This window comes from Caretta caretta, chromosome 6 (genome assembly GCF_965140235.1).
Source record: "Caretta caretta isolate rCarCar2 chromosome 6, rCarCar1.hap1, whole genome shotgun sequence".
Taxonomy (NCBI): Eukaryota; Metazoa; Chordata; order Testudines; family Cheloniidae; genus Caretta; species Caretta caretta.
This window is the reverse complement of record NC_134211.1, coordinates 5,099,091-5,117,139: the sequence shown is the minus strand read 5'-3', so window position 1 is coordinate 5,117,139 and position 18,049 is coordinate 5,099,091. Positions and strand designations below refer to the sequence as shown.

At 49.8% G+C, this 18,049-nt stretch overlaps 1 protein-coding gene across 1 annotated transcript; it reads right to left on the bottom strand.

Annotated features, from left to right (window-relative positions):
* Nucleotides 1-237: 237 nt before the first annotated feature.
* Nucleotides 238-17,079, bottom strand: LOC125638286 (uncharacterized). Its single transcript, XM_075129192.1, has 4 exons — nt 16,853-17,079; nt 14,671-14,784; nt 9,654-10,636; nt 238-3,101 (listed from the first exon to the last, which is right to left on the bottom strand). Exons 2-4 carry the CDS (start codon nt 14,747-14,749, stop codon nt 2,298-2,300), a joined length of 1,866 nt encoding a protein of 621 aa, XP_074985293.1. The 5' UTR covers nt 14,750-14,784; nt 16,853-17,079; the 3' UTR covers nt 238-2,297.
* Between the last annotated feature and the right edge of the window lie 970 nt (nt 17,080-18,049).

Sequence of the window (18,049 nt, the reverse complement as noted above, 5' to 3'; positions counted from 1 at the left end):
CCGTGTCGCAGCATGCACCACTCCCCATTGCCCAGCCTGTGCCCCTCCCTGTCACCCCATCCCCCTGCATAGAACCCAGGAGTCCTAGCTCTCCTCCCACCCTGCTCTAACCCACTCGACCCCACTCCTCTCCCAGAGCTGGGATAGAGAACCGACAAGTCCTGATTCCCAGCCTCCTGTGCTGCAACCCTCTTCCCGTTCCAAAGTGCCTATAAAACACACTCCCAATCCGATAAGGATTTTGAAATATATATGATTTATTGAGGTTTTACGTCAATGAAAACGTTATCAGTTAATCAGGAGTACAGTCAACACAAGACAATCACAGATAGGGAGGAGAGAATCTAGGACAGGACACAATAAAACTTTATTCCAACATAATGACTCAAGTACGTGTATAAAATTGTTGGCTTCTATCCATGGACCAGCAAACAGTATATCAGAACTAGCTACAGTGAATCTTTTATATTACCGTAAGCATAGTCTTTAGGCCTTTGATTTGTGTTGCCAACAGCTATGGGTATAGTTTGGCCAATAACGAGAACATCTGTTTGGATTACATTTAAATTCACAAAACTAAAACCCACAAGGCTGAAATTCACAAAACAGAATTAGGATGATCCAAGGCTATAGCCCAGTATTCCTAGAATAAACAATATGATCCCTTACTATGTGACCACTGGACAATGGCCCACTTGAGCATAGCACTCGGCCAGACAACACCGGACTGTACGTAACACTAGGGATGTGCATCTTTTTTCCATCATAGCCTCAGATGCAAGGAGGTAGTAATTTGAGTCACTGTCTATTGACCCTAAATAACATCATAATTCATCCATATAGTGTACTGAATGCCCTCTAGTGGTAGGTCTATTTACAGTACTAATACTTCTATCGTGCTTATAAATATTAACTAATAAAAACTCAGGTCAGTAGTGTTATCACCCTATTTAAGAGTGGGGAAACTGAGAGCGAGGAAATTACTTGTCCCCTAATGGTCAGCAGGAGAGATAGCAATAGAACCCAGGTGTCCTGACTCCCAGTCCTCTCTGCTCTAACTAGACCACACACTCCACCCTTAGAGGAGAAGAGACACCAGGAATACTGGCTCCCAATCCTCCTTTTAAGGCTTGTCTATATGGGGAAACTGACCAGAATCTATGTGGAATAAGATCCCCACATGGCCACTCTATTCTGGAATAATTAGTGAGCTTCTGAAGTGGACCACTTTCTCTAGAATCAAATCCCTCTTCTCTCAGAACAGAGAACCCACACAGGGAGCTACTGCAGTCAATTTGCCAATGGAGATACGCTCCTCCTCTCATCTGCTGCAATGGATGGACCCTGTTACAATGACTTGGTGCAATGAGGTTAATACTGAGGAGGGAAGTTTAGACTTTAATTCCCCCCCGCCCCCGACCTCCCTGCAACTATTTATACGTCTCAACCTTAGCACCCTATCAGTGCAGGGTTGGTATTTTACCAATACACACAAACACACAACTAGTGCATACAAACCAATATAACACAGCCAAGAGACCGAGAACACTCCCTTTGGAACTGTTTAGAGTCTACAGTCTGTTAGTCGCCATAATGGAAGGGTTCTCAATTGTATAAAGTGAAGCCTACTCTAAAGATCTTTCATCTAGTGTGACAATAACTAGTGTGTAGACTCCCAGCCTGGGAGCTCTGACCCAACCAGGGGAGTCATGAACAGGTGTGTGACCACCATGCCCTAGATGGGAGGGGAATCCCAGGGCAGTCTTGCTGTGGGAAAGGTTCCAACACACTGAATTAGTATCTCTTAGGCTGGGAGCATCTTGCCTCAGCTAGATTGGAACCACTAACCTGGAGGTTAGCTCTGGTGATGTCCTGGTAGCTTAAACCAAGGCTCACCATAACATCAGTTTTCAGCTACTCGCAACCTCTTTCCCAACAAATTCCCAAATACACAACCACAGCTGGGAACGGAACTCATTAGTGCTGACTCTTGGCCACCCTGCGCTAACCCACCAGACCCCCCCCCCCAAGAGCTCTGGGTAGAATCCGAGTCCTGTATACCAGCCCACCTGCCCTACCCCCAGAACTCAATCCCCTCCCAGATCCAGGAAGAGAACCCAGGAGTCCTGCCCACCTGCTCTAACCACTAAATTCCACTCCCCTTCCAGAGCCATGGATTGAACCCGGCAGTCCTGACTCTCAGCCTCCCTGCCCCAGATCCCACTCCCGGAGCTGCAGGAAATCAAGAGGAGGAATTCCCGTGCTCCAAGACAGGAGGCCCGAGGAATTCCCGTACTCTAAGTCAGGAGGACGTTGACCCCACCCAGGGTCAGGACAGCCACAGGCTCCTCCCCCTGGTGCAGCTGCTGGTGGCGGGTGAACTGCTGCTTGTAGCGGAAGCTCTTCCCACAGGCGCTGCAGCCATAGGGCTTCTCCCCAGTGTGGATGCGCCGGTGTTTGACCAGCTTGGAGTTGACGTAGAAGCCGCGCCCGCAGTCGGGGCAGCGGAAAGGCTTCTCGCCGGTGTGGATGCGCTGGTGCTCGATGAGGGTGGAGCTCTGGCTGAAGCGCTTGCCGCACTCCGTGCACTCGTAGGGCCGCTCCCCGGTGTGGGTGCGGTGGTGGGACACCAGGTGGGTCTTCTTCTTGAAGCGCTTGCCGCACTCCCCGCAGGCGAAGGGCTTCTCCCCGGTGTGGGTGCGCTCGTGCTTGATGAGGTTGGAGCTGAGGCTGAAGCGCTTGCCGCACTCCCGGCAGCCGTAGGGTTTCTCGCCCGTGTGGGTGCGCAGGTGCTTCACCAGGTTGGAGGTGCGGCTGAAGCGCTTGCCGCACTCGGGGCAGTGGAAAGGGGTCTCCCCGGTGTGGGTGCGCTGGTGCTCGGTCAGGGCGGAGCTGCGGCTGAAGCTCCGCTGACACTCCGGGCAGGTGAAGGGCTTCTCGCCCGTGTGGGTGCGCTGGTGGCCCAGCAGCGTGGAGCTCTGGCTGAAGCGCTTGCCACACTGGCCGCAGACGAAGGGGCGCTCGCCCGTGTGGATCCGCATGTGCTCGATCAGCACCGAGCTCTGGCCGAAGCTCTTCTCGCACTCCGTGCACCGGTAGGGCTTGTCTGCTGGCCGCCGGGCGGCAGAGTGGGGAGGTTCCAGGATGCCCAAAAGGTTGATGAAGCCCGGCTCGGCGCAAGCGTGTTTAATCCGTCTCCTCCTGGGAGGGTCTCTCGGCTGGTGCCCCGGGACACAGACCTTGGGGGACGTCCCACGTGGCTCTGCTGAACTTGCTGTCCCAACACCTGCCAGAAGAAGGATTAACAGATTATCAGGATAGAAGGGATCACTGTGATTATGTCTTCCGACAGCCAGCAAAGCGCTTGGATTGTCAGCTCTTTGGGGCAGGTACTCTGCTCTGTGTCTTTACAGCATCCAGCACAATGGTTCCTAAGCACCACTGTAATACACAATGTACTGCACCTAGCCCCGGGGGGGGGGACCCCTGATCCACGACTGGGCTCATAGGGGCTATCGTAATACACCTAATAAATCATCACCATCATCGGTGATCCCTTGATTCAAGGATGATCTACACAACCTGCTCAACAGCTGGGGAAAGGCATTCCTACCCTGCACCAGGAAGAAAGGGGATGGCAAAGGGGTATAAGACCCTGATCAACAGGGACCAAATCCTGGATAGACCTTTCCCCAGAGGAGAGTCTGGTTCTGCCCCAATATCCCCTCTGAGTTTGGGGGGCGGCGGGGGTCCTCAGGACAGGCAGGAGCCTACCCTAAGGTCCTGAGCCAGACAAAAAGGGGGTGGGGGAAGCCTTGCTGGGGCCGCAGCTTTTCCCTTCTCCCCCGGACCCTGTGAGCCGGTGTCACTGATTCATCACCTGGGCTCTCCCTTTCCGCAGAGCCCCGCAGAGCCGGGCCACGCGGCTCAGCCCCGCGCTCCATGGGGGCGACCGGGGCAGGCTCCGGGAATCCCGCTCAGCGGGCGAGTCAAGGCGGCAGCCGGGGCTCCCCGCAGAGACCCGTCCATCGGCTCAGCCCAGCGTTCCAGGGGGAGCCCGGTGATGATGTCATAGCCCCGGGGTCACGTGACGAAGCGGAAACCGGGCGGGGGGAGAGCAGCTGTTGCTAGGAGACAGGCCTGGAGGGCCCCTGTGTTTTGGTTCCTGCAGGATACACTGTTCTTAATAAAGATGAGCTGTTGCCCCATTGTCAGCTGGTATCCCAGCATGCACCATTCTCCTCCCCCCCCCCCCAGGGTCCCCTCCTCCCTGTTACCCTTGGCAGCATGATTTGCCCCTTATCACCACCTCCCAAAGCTGGCAGGGGAAATCATGTATCCAAGCCCCCCCTTTTCTTTAGTTGTGAGTTCCCACTCCCCTCCCAGAGCTGGGACAAGAACCTAGGCAGGACTCCTGGCTCCCAGCCCCGCCCTGCTGTAACCCACCAGAGCCCGCTCCCCTCCCAGAGCTGGGAGAGAACCCAGGAGTCCTGGCTCCCAGCCCCCACTGCTTTAACCCCCCAGACCTCACTCCCCTCCCAGAGCTGGAATAGAACCCAAGAGTCCTGGCTCCCAGCCCGCCCCCCTGCTCTAACCCCCCAGACCTCACTCCCCTCCCAGAGCTGGAATAGAACCCAAGAGTCCTGGCTCCCAGCCCGCCCCCCTGCTCTAACCCAAGAGAGCCCGCTCCCCTCCCAGAGCTGAGAACAGAACCCAGGACTCCAGACTCCCAGGCCCACCCCAGCTCTAATCATTAGGAACCACTCCCCTCCCAGAGTGCGCCACTTTCACAACACACTGCAAGACAAAGCTGACATTTCAGGGACTTTCACATTTATTTTCGGTGACAGTCTACTGATGTTTTACAACAAAGAAAGAAAACAGTAGGAGTTAAGCAGGAATACAGTCAGTACAAAACAACCAGACACAAGAGCAGAGAACCTGAGTTATGTCTGCCAAAACAAAACGACACAGTAACATTTGATTTAATGAATCAAGAGCATCTCTGACACAGAAGTCCTACAGTAGCCAAGGCACAGAGAGATTAGCCCTAGTAGTATTGACAGTTAAAGCTAAATCTCCTGCGTTGTTATCATAAGCCTCTGAAGTGGTTCTGGAGTTAGATTGATTTTAGATTCATATAGTGGATGTTTCATGTATGTAGTGTTGTCATCTCTTGTGATTTTATTGCAAGTCTCACAATACTTGTTGTTTTTCCTTAGCATCTCACCTCCTGAACCCATCTGACTATGTGAAAAATCTCAGGTTTCATTCCAAAAAATAAGTTTCTAGCCCTTGTGGTTACAGAGAAAAGTGTGAAAAGGCGGCCTCTAAAGGCTCAAAGAAAGCAAAGAAAACGAACCACAAATTTTTCATGTTTTAAAAAAGTCATGATTTTTAAAGCCCGTCTTTTGGGGGATGGGGGGAGGGAGGACACTGATTCATGGACTTTGAACACATAGGGTTGGCAGTACTGCATGTGCAATCTGGCTAGCCAATAAGAAGTCAGCATAGTTTACATGAAAATTCACAAAAAGAAAATCTGTTACATTTAAATTTACAAAACAGAATTAGACAGAATGACCCAGACTTATGTGGTCAGGTAAGAGCTCCCTATTATCAAATTAAACAATGTGATCCTTTATTACATAATCATTCAACACTGGGTCATTTCCCATGGCATTCTGCTAAATGATACTATGTGCTAAATCACTACCACAATGGATATGCGATGCCATTTAATATCAGGTTGCCATTTGTGTCACTGCCTATAGACCCTAAGTAATGTAGCAATTTGTCCATGTAGTGTTTGGAATGTCCTCTAATCGCAGGTCTATTTACAGTACTCTTTAGTTTAGGAAATGCGTGTTGGACTGTACTACCCAGAATATTTAGTGAGGAACTGGATGTTCCTGTGATTTGAGAATGAAATATAAAGAACTGTGCATTGCATGGATCAAATCTCAAGGTCTCCACGTCTGATTCTGCTCTCACTTACACGAGTGTAAATCAGGAATAACTTAGTTGAGATAAGTCCTCTGAAGTCACACTGCAGGTAAATAACAAAACTGGAAATACAACATAGGAATCTTTATCCTGCTACCACCTAGCTCTAACCACCAGACTCTATTCCCTTCCCAGAGCTGGAAATAGAATCTGCGGGGCCTGAATTCCCATCTTCCCCTCACCCTTCCAATTCTAGTCACCACTCCCCTCCGAAAGCCGGGAATTGAATCCAGGGATCCTGATTTCCAATTCTCCCTCCTCCCCCCACTGTAACAACTAGATCCCACACCTCTCATCAAGCTGCGATCAGAACCCAGGAATCATGATATCCAGTCCTCTGCTCAGACCACCTCTCTTTTCAACATGTTAACGGAAGGACCCTATTTAAGTGTCTATTCATAATGAGTAGAGTTAATATTCAGGATCAAAAGCTTTGCTTTTGAATGTCAACCTGGCTTCTGTGCGAGAATTAAAATCTCAGCTCTCAACATTATCTCAAAGTAGGGCTGTTAAAACACATGAGAACTAGTCTATATGGCAATGTAACACCACAATCAAGCACCTAAGAACGTTGTCTTTATAACCATGAAGAGTCTAATATAGTAATCCCTCTTAATACAGGGGTTTGAAACCATATACAGTAAAGCCTACACTAAGAGTCACCTCCTATCTACCTACCTACCTCTGTGATCATCACTCCAGAATCACAGGGCTAACTCTTGTCGGAAGCAACCTCTTTGAATTATCCCTAGTTTACATTTTGCTTTATTAAAAATAATATTGAGTTTATATTTGGGTGTGAATTTAATCCCAGGTAAAGGTGCCCTGGGAGACTGGATTCTCTAGGCACGTTCATAGGAGCCTGGGAAGTGGGAGATGGAGCTTGCCCAACACACACACCCTGTGCCCCTCCCGCTGTGCCTCACCCTGCCCTGGAGACTGGATCCTCTGTGTACTCCCAGAATGGGTTCAACCCTGCCTGAAGGGATGTCTTGAGAGGGGAAGAGGGGAGAAAGAGAAAGGAGCTTAGTCCCCGTGGTCCATTCAGTCCTCAGCCTTTCTGCTGGGGCTAAGGATTAGTGCTGATGATTAAGGGATGTGGATGCTCGCCTGCTGGGAAGCAGACTGAGGCTCAGCAAACTTGTTTCATACAGGGGTCACTGGCATGCTAACTGCAACTGTCCTAGGCTGATTTGCATTAGTGACCTACAGGCTGAAGGTTTAGGAAGGCAGCTAAGAGAGCCAATAGGTGACCTCAACATTCAGGCACTCCCCACTACAACCCTTCCCCCCATTCAAATAGAGATTAATTTCCAAGCTTTACAGGGAAAGAAAAAAAAAAGGAAAATAGAGAGACATCTGTCCAGATCAAATCCATCTCCCCGTAATTCACAGGCTCCCTTGGCTCTCACACGGCATCAGCATCCTCTGCCTAGTCATGCACCACGTTCTTAGCCTGGTGGGACACAGAACTAGTGCAGTGTACAGGCAAAAACCTTTATACTTGCTCCATCTTGGCAGGTGCCTGTGGGTTTGTCCAAAAAAAAAAAAAATAAAATAAAATAAAATCATAGAACCACAGGGTTGGAAGAGACCACAAGGGTCATCTAGTCTAAACATCTGAGACAGGAAGATGGTTTATTTCCCCCAGTGGCCGATGTCTAGAAGACAAGAGGACACTTGTCTTAACATATCACTCCATCTAATTTCCCAGGAGAAGCAGTGAGTCTCCTGGCCTCTCCTGAGCTCCTGGGGATCCCAGTCCAAGCTGGAATCTGAAATGCTCCTTCTGCCCTCTGCCTCGCTCCCCGCAGCTTTGTGAGCCTTGGTCACATCCTGCTCCAGCCCCATGTTTGGATGAAACAAGACGAAATGGAGGGCACCGGACCGAAGCTCTTGGCATATCCCCCCGAATGGGTAGCACAGGAACACACAATTCCCTTGCGCCTCATATTGCGATACCGCCTCTGTAAGGGGCAAAGGTGAGTTCGGCCCCTTTTCAGTCTTTAACCTTACTGCCAACAAGGGAACTGTTAAGTGCCAATGTAATGGTGATTTTGTGGCAGACACACCCACCCTGCTAAGAACAAGACTGAGACCCAATCGACTGGTTCCATGTAAGGGACTCTGACACCATCAAATGGTGATGGCTTCAGGCCACGCTACCTACGCAAGGTCCCCACCTCTTGCAATAACTAGAATGTCCATTTCACAGGATTTTTTCCCCACCCAATCTCTGATCTTTCAGACATTTGCTCCTTTTGCAGTGGCATGAGGCCTCAAATGCCAGTCCAGATCCTGCAAGAGCTGGGGCTGCCAGCTTTAGGACTTGCTGTTCACAGTCTAAGGGTTTGTCTACACGAACATTTAGTTTGTGGCAAGCTGAGTTGTGAATCGACTCCACACTAGCCTGCTGCAGACTAAATGTTGGCAGAAAGTCTTCTTTGAAATTGGACTAGATCAAAGTGCATTAATGAACTGTTAATATGTGTCAGTAGGGTCCACAGGGACAGCTAGTCTGTGGCTGGCTAGCACAGAGTAGACTGACACCCCGCTTGCCGCAAGCTAATTGTAGTCAAGACCTAAGGAACAACAGCCTTCCAATGGTCTTAGCCTGCTTTGTGGGATTTCCTCCGCTGTATTGCCAGGGAATGGCAATAGAAAGTGACATTGTTAACCTGTGGAATTCCCTGCAGCAGGATATTATGGAGGAAAGTATCTCACTAAATCATAAAAAAAAAAAAAAAAAAAAAAAAAAGGATTTAATGTTTGTAGGAATAAGAATAGCACCCGCAGTGACACTGGACAGGATAAACACTGAAATGTCAAGGACATTTTACCCTCATGATCCACCATGGAAGCCGAGAGCCAGTTGCAGTCCGGAAGGAACTGCTTTCTCCCTCAGTGGTACACAGCACAGTGAAGTGCGTTCAACATTTCCTTTGCAGCATCTAGCATTGGCCACTCTTGGAGGTAGGATACTGGACCAGATGGACCATTAGTCTGAACTGGTGCCACAGTGATGGGTGTGGGAAATATTGGGCTAGATGCGTCCGTTAGTCTGACCCAACATGGCAGGGAGTAGGGGGGATATTGGGCTAGACAGTCCCATTGGGCTGACCTGGGGGAGCAAGGAGCTGAATGGGAAACTTTCAGTTATTTTGATCCACCAGGAAAGGGGGAGGATACTGGACTAGACAGACCTATTGATCTGATCTGCAGAAGCAGGGAAGGGGGCATATCAGGTTAGATGGGCCCATTAGTCTGATGTGGAATAGCAAGGAGTGGGGATACAGGATTAGATGTAGGAAAGCAGGAGGAGGAATACCACATTGGTCTGCACTGGAGTGGCAGGGAGTGTTGGGGGTGGAATGCTGAGCTAGACACGCCCATCAGGAATTCCCATATTCTTAAAACAGGAATCAGAGAAACTCCAGCTGCAAGTGAATCAGAGCCGGGCCGAACAGCTTAGAGAAACACACGTCAATTCCAGCTCAGCGCTCGACCCAACAGAGCTCAACCACACGCTGGCTCTAGTCCCTGATCTCCCTCATCCCCGGGGTGGGCGCTTGCCTGCTTTAAACAGTCTCCGTGATCTGTATGAGTGGGGCTGCCGCAGCCCACGGCCCCAGGGTCAGGACAGCCACTGGCTCCTCTCCCTCCCCCTGGTGCAGCTTCTGGTGGCGGGTGAACTGGGGCTTGTAGCGGAAGCTCTTCCCACAGGCGCTGCAGCCATAGGGCTTCTCCCCAGTGTGGATGCGCTGATGCTTGATGAGGTTGGAGCTGACGCAGAAGCACTTCCCGCAGTCGGGGCAGCGGAAAGGCTTCTCGCCGGTGTGGATGCGCTGGTGCTCGATGAGGGTGGAGCTCTGGCTGAAGCGCTTGCCGCACTCCGTGCACTCGTAGGGCCGCTCCCCGGTGTGGGTGCGGTGGTGGGACACCAGGTGGGTCTTCTTCTTGAAGCGCTTGCCGCACTCCCCGCAGGCGAAGGGCTTCTCCCCGGTGTGGGTGCGCTCGTGCTTGATGAGGTTGGAGCTGAGGCTGAAGCGCTTGCCGCACTCCCGGCAGCCGTAGGGTTTCTCGCCCGTGTGGGTGCGCAGGTGCTTCACCAGGTTGGAGGTGCGGCTGAAGCGCTTGCCGCACTCGGGGCAGTGGAAAGGGGTCTCCCCGGTGTGGGTGCGCTGGTGCTCGGTCAGGGTGGAGCTGCGGCTGAAGCTCCGCTGACACTCCGGGCAGGTGTAGGGCTTCTCGCCCGTGTGGGTGCGCTGGTGCTCAATGAGGGTGGAGCTGCGGCTGAAGCTCTTCTCGCACTCGCTGCAGGTGAAGGGGCGCTCGCCCGTGTGGATCCGCTGGTGCTCGATGAGATTCGAGCTCTGGCTGAAGCTCTTCTCGCACTCCGTGCACCGGTAGGGCTTGTCTGCTGGGCGCCGGGGCTCCAGAATGCCCAGCAGGTTGATGAAGCCCCTCTCACGGTGCGCAGACCGGCGACGCCTCATCTTCGGAGGGTTCACACGCAGCCTCCCTGGTCCACCCTGGCTCTGGCAGGCTGGAACAAGCCCCGGGACTGTCCCACACGGCTCCACTTCCTGCTGAGGAGTCTCCTCATCCTCACTTGCCGCCCTGTCACCTGCTGAGAGAAGAAGAGAATTAAACCACAGTAGGTAAGCGTGGAAACCAGGACTCAAATCCATCCCTGCAGACTGTGGATTCTGCTCCAATGTCACTCAAGGAAAGGATGGGACAGGCTCCTACCTGGGATCAATCTAGATGGGCACTGAAAGCCGTCACTTTAAATTGCCTCAGGCCTTGGCCTGCTGTGAATTCCATTCCTACTTCCACTTGCCAACAGCCACTTTTAAGAATCATTGTGGAAAACCAGAGTGAACCTGCTACAGCATCCAAGGTATCATCTATTTAAGGAATCCTTTGAAGTGGTTTTCTATCATTCACACAGAATCTGATGCTGCCATGTTTATTTCTTAACCAGCATTATGGGTGAGGCCCAAGAACTGGTTGAAGGCTCAGTTATGTCTTCCTGATACATTTCTTCAGTGGCTTTTAAAACCTCTTCCCTTTTTGTTTCTGGTAAGTGGTTAGGTAGCTGTTAAATGTCAATCTTGTGGTGGACCAAGGCAGTACAATCTATATCTTTGTAGAATCAGAACAATTTGATTCCTAACCAGAAAGTCTCTTAGACCATTCTGCTGCTAGTCATTAAAATGTACAGCACTGCATTGGAACAAGGTCAACAGAAACTCTGGGAAGGTCTACACTTGAGCCAGGATCAACGAGATCGATCCACCGGCTGTCGATTTAGCAGATCTAGTAAAGACCCACCAAATCAATTACAGATCGCTCTCCAGTCGATTCCTGTACTCTACCCTGGCAACATCCGATGGGAGATTTTCTCCTGTCGACCCCCTGCAGTGTAGACCCTGTGGTAACTTGACCTAAGGGACGTAGCTGGAGTTGCGTAGTGTAGGTAGACTTACCACGGTAGTGTAGACATAGCCTCTGGGAGCTCACCTTCACCCCTTTCTTCCTATACCAGCATTTACTCGATCTACATGTTCTCATTTTGCCACCATGGGTCCCTTTTTGTACTATTTGCTGTTTGTCTGAAACATTCATTCAGCAAATGAACAGAGATCCATTTCTGCTTCAGTTCCACAAGAACTATAGCAGCTAAAATTCCCCTTGGGTCTCAAAGCAGGTCTCACTACTCCCTATCTTCCCCTTGCTGGAAAGCTACCACCACATGCAGCTCTTATTATGATTTTTAGCCCCTCAAGGTAAGACAATTTGCTAACAGCAAACCAGTTGCTTACAAACAATTTGTTTCACCTGGGCCACATCTTTCAAGGGAATTTCTACAGAATGAATTTGTAAGACAGCTTTCCTGGTATTTATTATAGTAATTAGCCATAATGAAATCCAAACCAACTGTCAGATTATCCACTCTATTGGCTATTCACTTCTTGCTCAAATTCCCAAGGTCCAGTTTTCAAACCCAGTTTTCTCTACTTTTGGACTGGTGCATGTTCCCCAGTCTCTGTCTCCATTTTGGACCACGTAGCTGGTTCAGTTTTGGATCCTATATTCCGTAACATGGTTAACACGTCTCGTCTAACAACTGTTATCTTTGAGCCAATATCCATTATTCTTATGCATTTCACAGGTCTTATTACATATTCATACGAATATGTAATAGGATTATATCACACGTTCATACTCCCATTGTTGTTGTTTAACTGCCCAAATCTTAGCACACACTCTGGAGCTGATCCTTGTAGTTCCAAGCATTGCCCCTTCATCTTGGTGCTTCCAGTTTCCCAATTTGGATGATGGACTTTCACTAAGTGCTTGGGACGCTCAGTTCCGTCTTGCCTTAAATTTATAACACTTCTTTTTGTGGGTAATTTTTTTTCCACAAGTTCAAGCATTTAAATGAACTGCTACCCTTCATTTTTGCAGTATTACCAATTTCCATTGGTGTACAAACTGGATTGAACAACTTTTTCAATCACTCAAAAATGTCATGAACCAGATTAGAATCCTCTGTTCCAGCAGGCACATTAGACACAGAGCTGTACTTACAAAGCTCATGGAAGCATCTTCCATCTTCCGCTCTAGTTGCTGCTTCCTGGTTTGCTGCAAGGAAAGATTCAAGTTCTGTGGCAAATTCCACAGCCTCTCTGAGCATCCTTGGCCTGCTTTTGCTGATCGTGATCTGCAAGTCCAAGTCCATCGCTAATGTATCCTGAAAGGCCTCACTGGTATCTGGGTAAGCCAGGAACACAAATCTCTGCAAGTCCTCTGTCAGCTCAGGTGGAGTTTCTTCTTTCCCTCTTCTTCTAGCCCTTAGCTATGCCCTGGCTGGCTCAGATCGATGGCTAGCCCCAAACCGCATACCAAGGGCTTGTACCAAATCTGGATAACTCAGGCTCTTCTCTGGGGTAAGTTCTGCCGCACCATCAGAGCTGGACCACTCAAGTCCTTGCTGTAGTTCATCTCTGTTAGCATGTTCCAAGCTGGCCGTAACTTCCTTGGTCTCCTCTATTTCCTGAAAAACCTTTTGGTTTATGATAGTCAGTTTGCTGATCACCTCACTGATCTGTCTTGCCAGTCTGGAGTGGATGTTTGGTTGCTGGGCTTTGAAATCTGCTCGAACGTGTTGTAACTGCTGTACCAACAAAGATACTATCCTCGAATGCAGGTCATTTCTCAGTCCTTTCTGGGAAACCTCTAGATATTGCTTCAATTTCTTCTGAGAAGTCTCCAGCTCCTGTTTTAGGTCTTGTTTTAATTCCTTCTAGACATTTTTGATTTCTGCAAGCACCTCCATTATCTGTTCCATCTTGTTTTAACAGGAATACAACTCACAATTTCTCTCCTGGAAAATTCATCCATTCACACCTGTGTGGCCCCTTTGGCCTGACCAGATAGACAATATTCAAGGTTTTGCCAGATTCCATTAGGAGGAGAAATTGATCATATGAGTCAGGTATATTCTTTAATTTAATCCACTTTGTTTACAAAGAATACACATGAAGTCTTGTTTCCCTGAAAACAAACAACAGTAGGCACTTTCCTTGCTCACTACTTCCAAGTCTGCTCCTCTAGTCCGTTCAGTGTCATGCATATAACTTCTACTCTCCCTAGAATCATAGAATCATAGAATATCAGGGTTGGAAGGGACCCCTGAAGGTCATCTAGTCCAACCCCCTGCTCGAAGCAGGACCAATTCCCAGTTAAATCATCCCAGCCAGGGCTTTGTCAAGCCTGACCTTAAAAACCTCTAAGGAAGGAGATTCTACCACCTCCCTTGGTAACGCATTCCAGTGTTTCACCACCCTCTTAGTGAAAAAGTTTTTCCCTGTCAGCTGGCTTTCCACCTCTCTCTCACAGAGCTAGCCAAACAAACCCCTGGCCACTGCGTTTACCACCAATCCCAGGGACCACTCAGCTCAGCCCTGCTCAGGCTTCTCCATGCGGTCCAGTGCATGCAAAATTCATTATTTATTTTCTTAATTTAATTAATTGTAAAAGGACTTTAAAAAAATGTATTAGCTATGAAAAGAAATAATCTAATCCCCCTGAGTTGTTTGTTTAATTCCACTTTTTTCAGTGTGGGAAGTAAGATTGCAGGCTACGGTAGATGGGTAAAGGCAGCTGCAGCTTTTGGAGAGTCAGTGGAATAAGAACACTAGCTGGATGTTTCTGTTAAAATGATCAGCAGTGAAATGGTGAACAGTCTGAATAGTTAAATTGCCATTGTTAGGTTTCAGAGTCAATGTCCCTTTGTAATGAATGGGGCAATTCACAAACACACAGTTGTTTCATGTTGTCGACAGGGTCAGGTAGACATCACCGCATCAGTACAACGGGGTTTGTTTTTAAGAATTTCTTTGCAACTGTACGAGTGACAAAAAAAAATTGGAACCTGAAGCATGATTTTGTGTCAATGCATGGACGCCATGGCAAAGTAATATAAAGGGGCCTATGCTGTGAGTGCCAGGAGGCTAGGACACCTGCTTGGGTGATACTTAGTGAGATGAGATGAGAAAAAAACAGAACCAGGGAGGCACCCAGTGGCTTTGCAGGGATCCCAGCTTTCCTCTTCACTCCCGGACAGTCTCTGAGCCAATGTCACTCATTCCTCACCTGTGTGTGTCTCTCTCTGGGTCTCCCTTTCTTCGGAGCCCTGGAGATCCAGGATGCACGGCTCTTCCTCTTGCTCCATCCAGGAGATCACAGGATGTTCGAGGATTGGAAATCCTGCTTGTGGGGAAGAAAATAGGTGAAATCAACATCCATCGAAAGCTGTACAAGAAAGGAAACAAGCTCCACCAGAATAAGGACTTTAATACTGGTATAACTTCATTTATCCTAGAGGGTATACGGATATAATTATTTCAGTGAAAAAAAAAATCACACTACAAACCACAATAGTTACATCAGTACAAAATCTGTATGTAGGCTAGGCTTTAGACAGCAAGTTCTTTTACTATATGCATGTACAGTGTCCTGTACCATGGTGCCACGTTCTCAGTTGAGGCTTCTAGGTGTTACTGTAATGCAAATAATAGTGATGATAATAATAATAATTAGAGCCGACTGGATAATATTTACTAAAAAAACTAGCTGGCTAATTTATCCCCCATCAATTAGTGGAAAAAAATGATTGCCCACTCTTTGTTTTTCATTGTGTGACTAGCCCTCAAATATCCAACCAATTTTCCTGTTCGCCACCACAGGAATTGCCAAATTCATTTCAATTTCATGTACCAGATTTACCTTCCTTTATTGATTCTGGGTCAAATGGACCGCGTTTTTCAAGTCAGAGGAGCTAGACTCTGGCGTTGGGATAGGATATAGAGATAGCCCAGCATAATAAGATCTGGGGATGGAGATATGGAGAGAGGTAGAAAGAGAAAGATGTGTATGGGAGAAGGGGTTTGTGGGGGGCAGAGAGTGAGATGTATGGAGCTATATATATATATGGGGGGGTGTATGGGAGAAGGGGTTTGTGGGGGGGAAAGCATGAGATGTATGGAGCTATATAGAGGGCGGGATGTATGGGAGAAGGGGTTAGTGGGGGGCAGAGCCTTAGATGTACTTCTATATATATGTACAGAGCTATATATATATATAGAGAGAGGGGTGTGTGGGAGAAGGGGTTTGTGGGGAGCAAAGTGTGAGATGTACAGAGCCATATATATATAGAGAGAGAGGGGTGTGTGTGGGAGAAGGGGTTTGTGGGGGGCACAGCGTGAGCTGTAGGGAGCTATATATATATAGAGGGAGGGTGTGGGAGAAGGGGTTTGTGGGGAGCAAAGTGTGAGATGTACAGAGCTATATATATAGAGAGAGAGAGGGGTGTGTGTGGGAGAAGGGGTTTGTGGGGGGCAGAGTGTGAGATGTACAGAGCTATATATATAGAGAGAGGGGTGTGTGTGGGAGAAGGGGTTTGTGGGGGGCAGAGTGTGAGATGTACGGAGCTATATATATATAGAGAGAGAGGGGTGTGTGTGGGAGAAGGGGTTTGTGGGGGGCAGAGTGTGAGATGTACGGAGCTATATATATAGGGGGGGGGTGTGTGGGAGAAGGGGTTTGTGGGGGGCAGAGCATGAGGTGTACAGAGCTATATATATAGAGAGAGGGGGTGTGTGTGGGAGAAGGGGTTTGTGGGGGCAGAGCATGAGGTGTACAGAGCTATATATATAGAGAGAGAGGGGGGTGTGTGGGAGAAGGGGTTTGTGGGGGGCAGAGTGTGAGATGTACGGAGCTATATATAGAGAGAGAGAGGGGGGTGTGTGGGAGAAGGGGTTTGTGGGGGGCAGAGTGTGAGATGTACGGAGCTATATATATATATACACAGAGAGAGGGGGGTGTATGGAGATGGGGGGCTGTATGGCGCGAGAGAGGGGGGCGTATGGGGTGGGCGAGAGAGAGACAGGGTCTGCGGGGTGTGTAGGGGGATGGAGGGGTGCGGGGGGGGGGTGCGGTGCGAGACAGAAGCACTGGGACCTAGGGACAGAGGGAGGGATGGGCGGACAGGCAGGCACAGAGAAGTCTCCCCCATCACAGACAGCCCGGCATAAACTCTGCCCCACGCACCCCAGCAGCAACCTACCCTGCCCCCCCCCCCGGGGGAGCCCGCCAGCCCCCCCGCCCCCTTCCCGGACAGCCCCCTGGGCGAGTGAAAAGCCTCGCGCCGCCGCTGCCCCTTCACCCGCCGCTCTGAGGGGCGCGGGGCTGGCTGGGGGGGGGGGGGGGCGGCTGGGGAGACGCGCGCGCGCCGAGCCCGTCCCCGTCCCCCCCCCGGGGCCAAGGCGTCTCTCACCCGGGCGCCCGCAGCCGCCGCTCGGCCCCGCCCCGGGGACAGGAATCGGCTCCGCCGGTGCCCCAGGAAGGGCCTCCCCGGCAACATTCCCCGGCCCGATGGTTCCCGGGCGGGCAGGCCCCTTGCAGCAGGGCCCCGCTCTGCCCGCTGATCTCTTCAAGGGGCCCCGCCCGGCGACCCAGCCGCATGGGCCGGGGGGCTCCTTCGCCTGCCCATCCACCGCCCGGAGCTGGGCCAGCAAGGCCCCTCTGCCGCGTACCTGGGCCGCAGCGGGCACCGATCGGGCATCGGGAAGCATAACGCTCGCAAACCAGGGGGAGAACACGTCGCCCTCGCTGGTCGCTCAGTAAGAGACCGGCACCAGGCAACTCTTCAACAACAAAACCTCCAAAACCAGACTCCAGGGGGAGGCTGCAGAACTGGAATTAATTTGCAGGCGGGACACCATCAAATGCGGCTTGAATAAAGACTGGGAGTGGCTGGGTCATTACACAAACTGAAAACTATTTCCCCATGCTACGTTGTCCCCTACTGTTACTCACACCTTCTCCTCAACTGTTGGAAATGGGCCATCCTGATTATGACTGCAAAAGTTTTTTTTTTTCTCCTGCTGATAATAGCCCACCTTAATTGATTTAGTCTCTTAAAATTGGTATGTCAACCCCCATCTTTTCATGTTCTCTCTCTCTGTGTGTGTGTGTGTATATATATATATATATACACACACACACACACAATCTTCCTACTGTATCTTCCACTGCATACATCTAATGAAGTGGGTTTAGCCCACGAAAGCTTATGCCCAAATAAATTTGTTAGTCTCTGAGGTGCCACAAGTACTCCTCGTTCTTTTTGTCTTATCTAGGTGGCTATTACCCCCCCAAGCCCTGTCCCGATTTTTCAACTTTGCTGTCTGGTCACCCTACCTATACTATAAAATTAAGCAAAAAGAAAAGGAGTACTTGTGGCACCTTAGAGACTAACCAATTTATTTGAGCATTAGTCTCTAAGGTGCCACAAGTACTCCTTTTCTTTTTGCGAATACAGACTAACACGGCTGTTCCTCTGAAACCTATAAAATTAAGTCAGCTTAATTTAAGGCTGCGTCTACACTGCTGTAAGATCTGCCCTGTAGCCGGCGGGAGAGAGTGCTCTTAGCCACATAATTAAACCACCCCTACGATCCGCATTAGTTAT

Coding starts and splice junctions, on each gene's coding strand:
- LOC125638286 (XM_075129192.1), bottom strand. CDS start 14,749: ATGGAGCAAGAGGAAGAGCCGTGCATCCTGGATCTCCAGGGCTCCGAA. Junction 10,637..14,670: donor CCAGAGAGAGACACACACAG/GTGAGGAATGAG, acceptor TTCTTCTCTCAG/CAGGTGACAGGGCGGCAAGT. Junction 3,102..9,653: donor AGGGGGAGGGAGAGGAGCCA/GTGGCTGTCCTG, acceptor CCAGCAGACAAG/CCCTACCGGTGCACGGAGTG.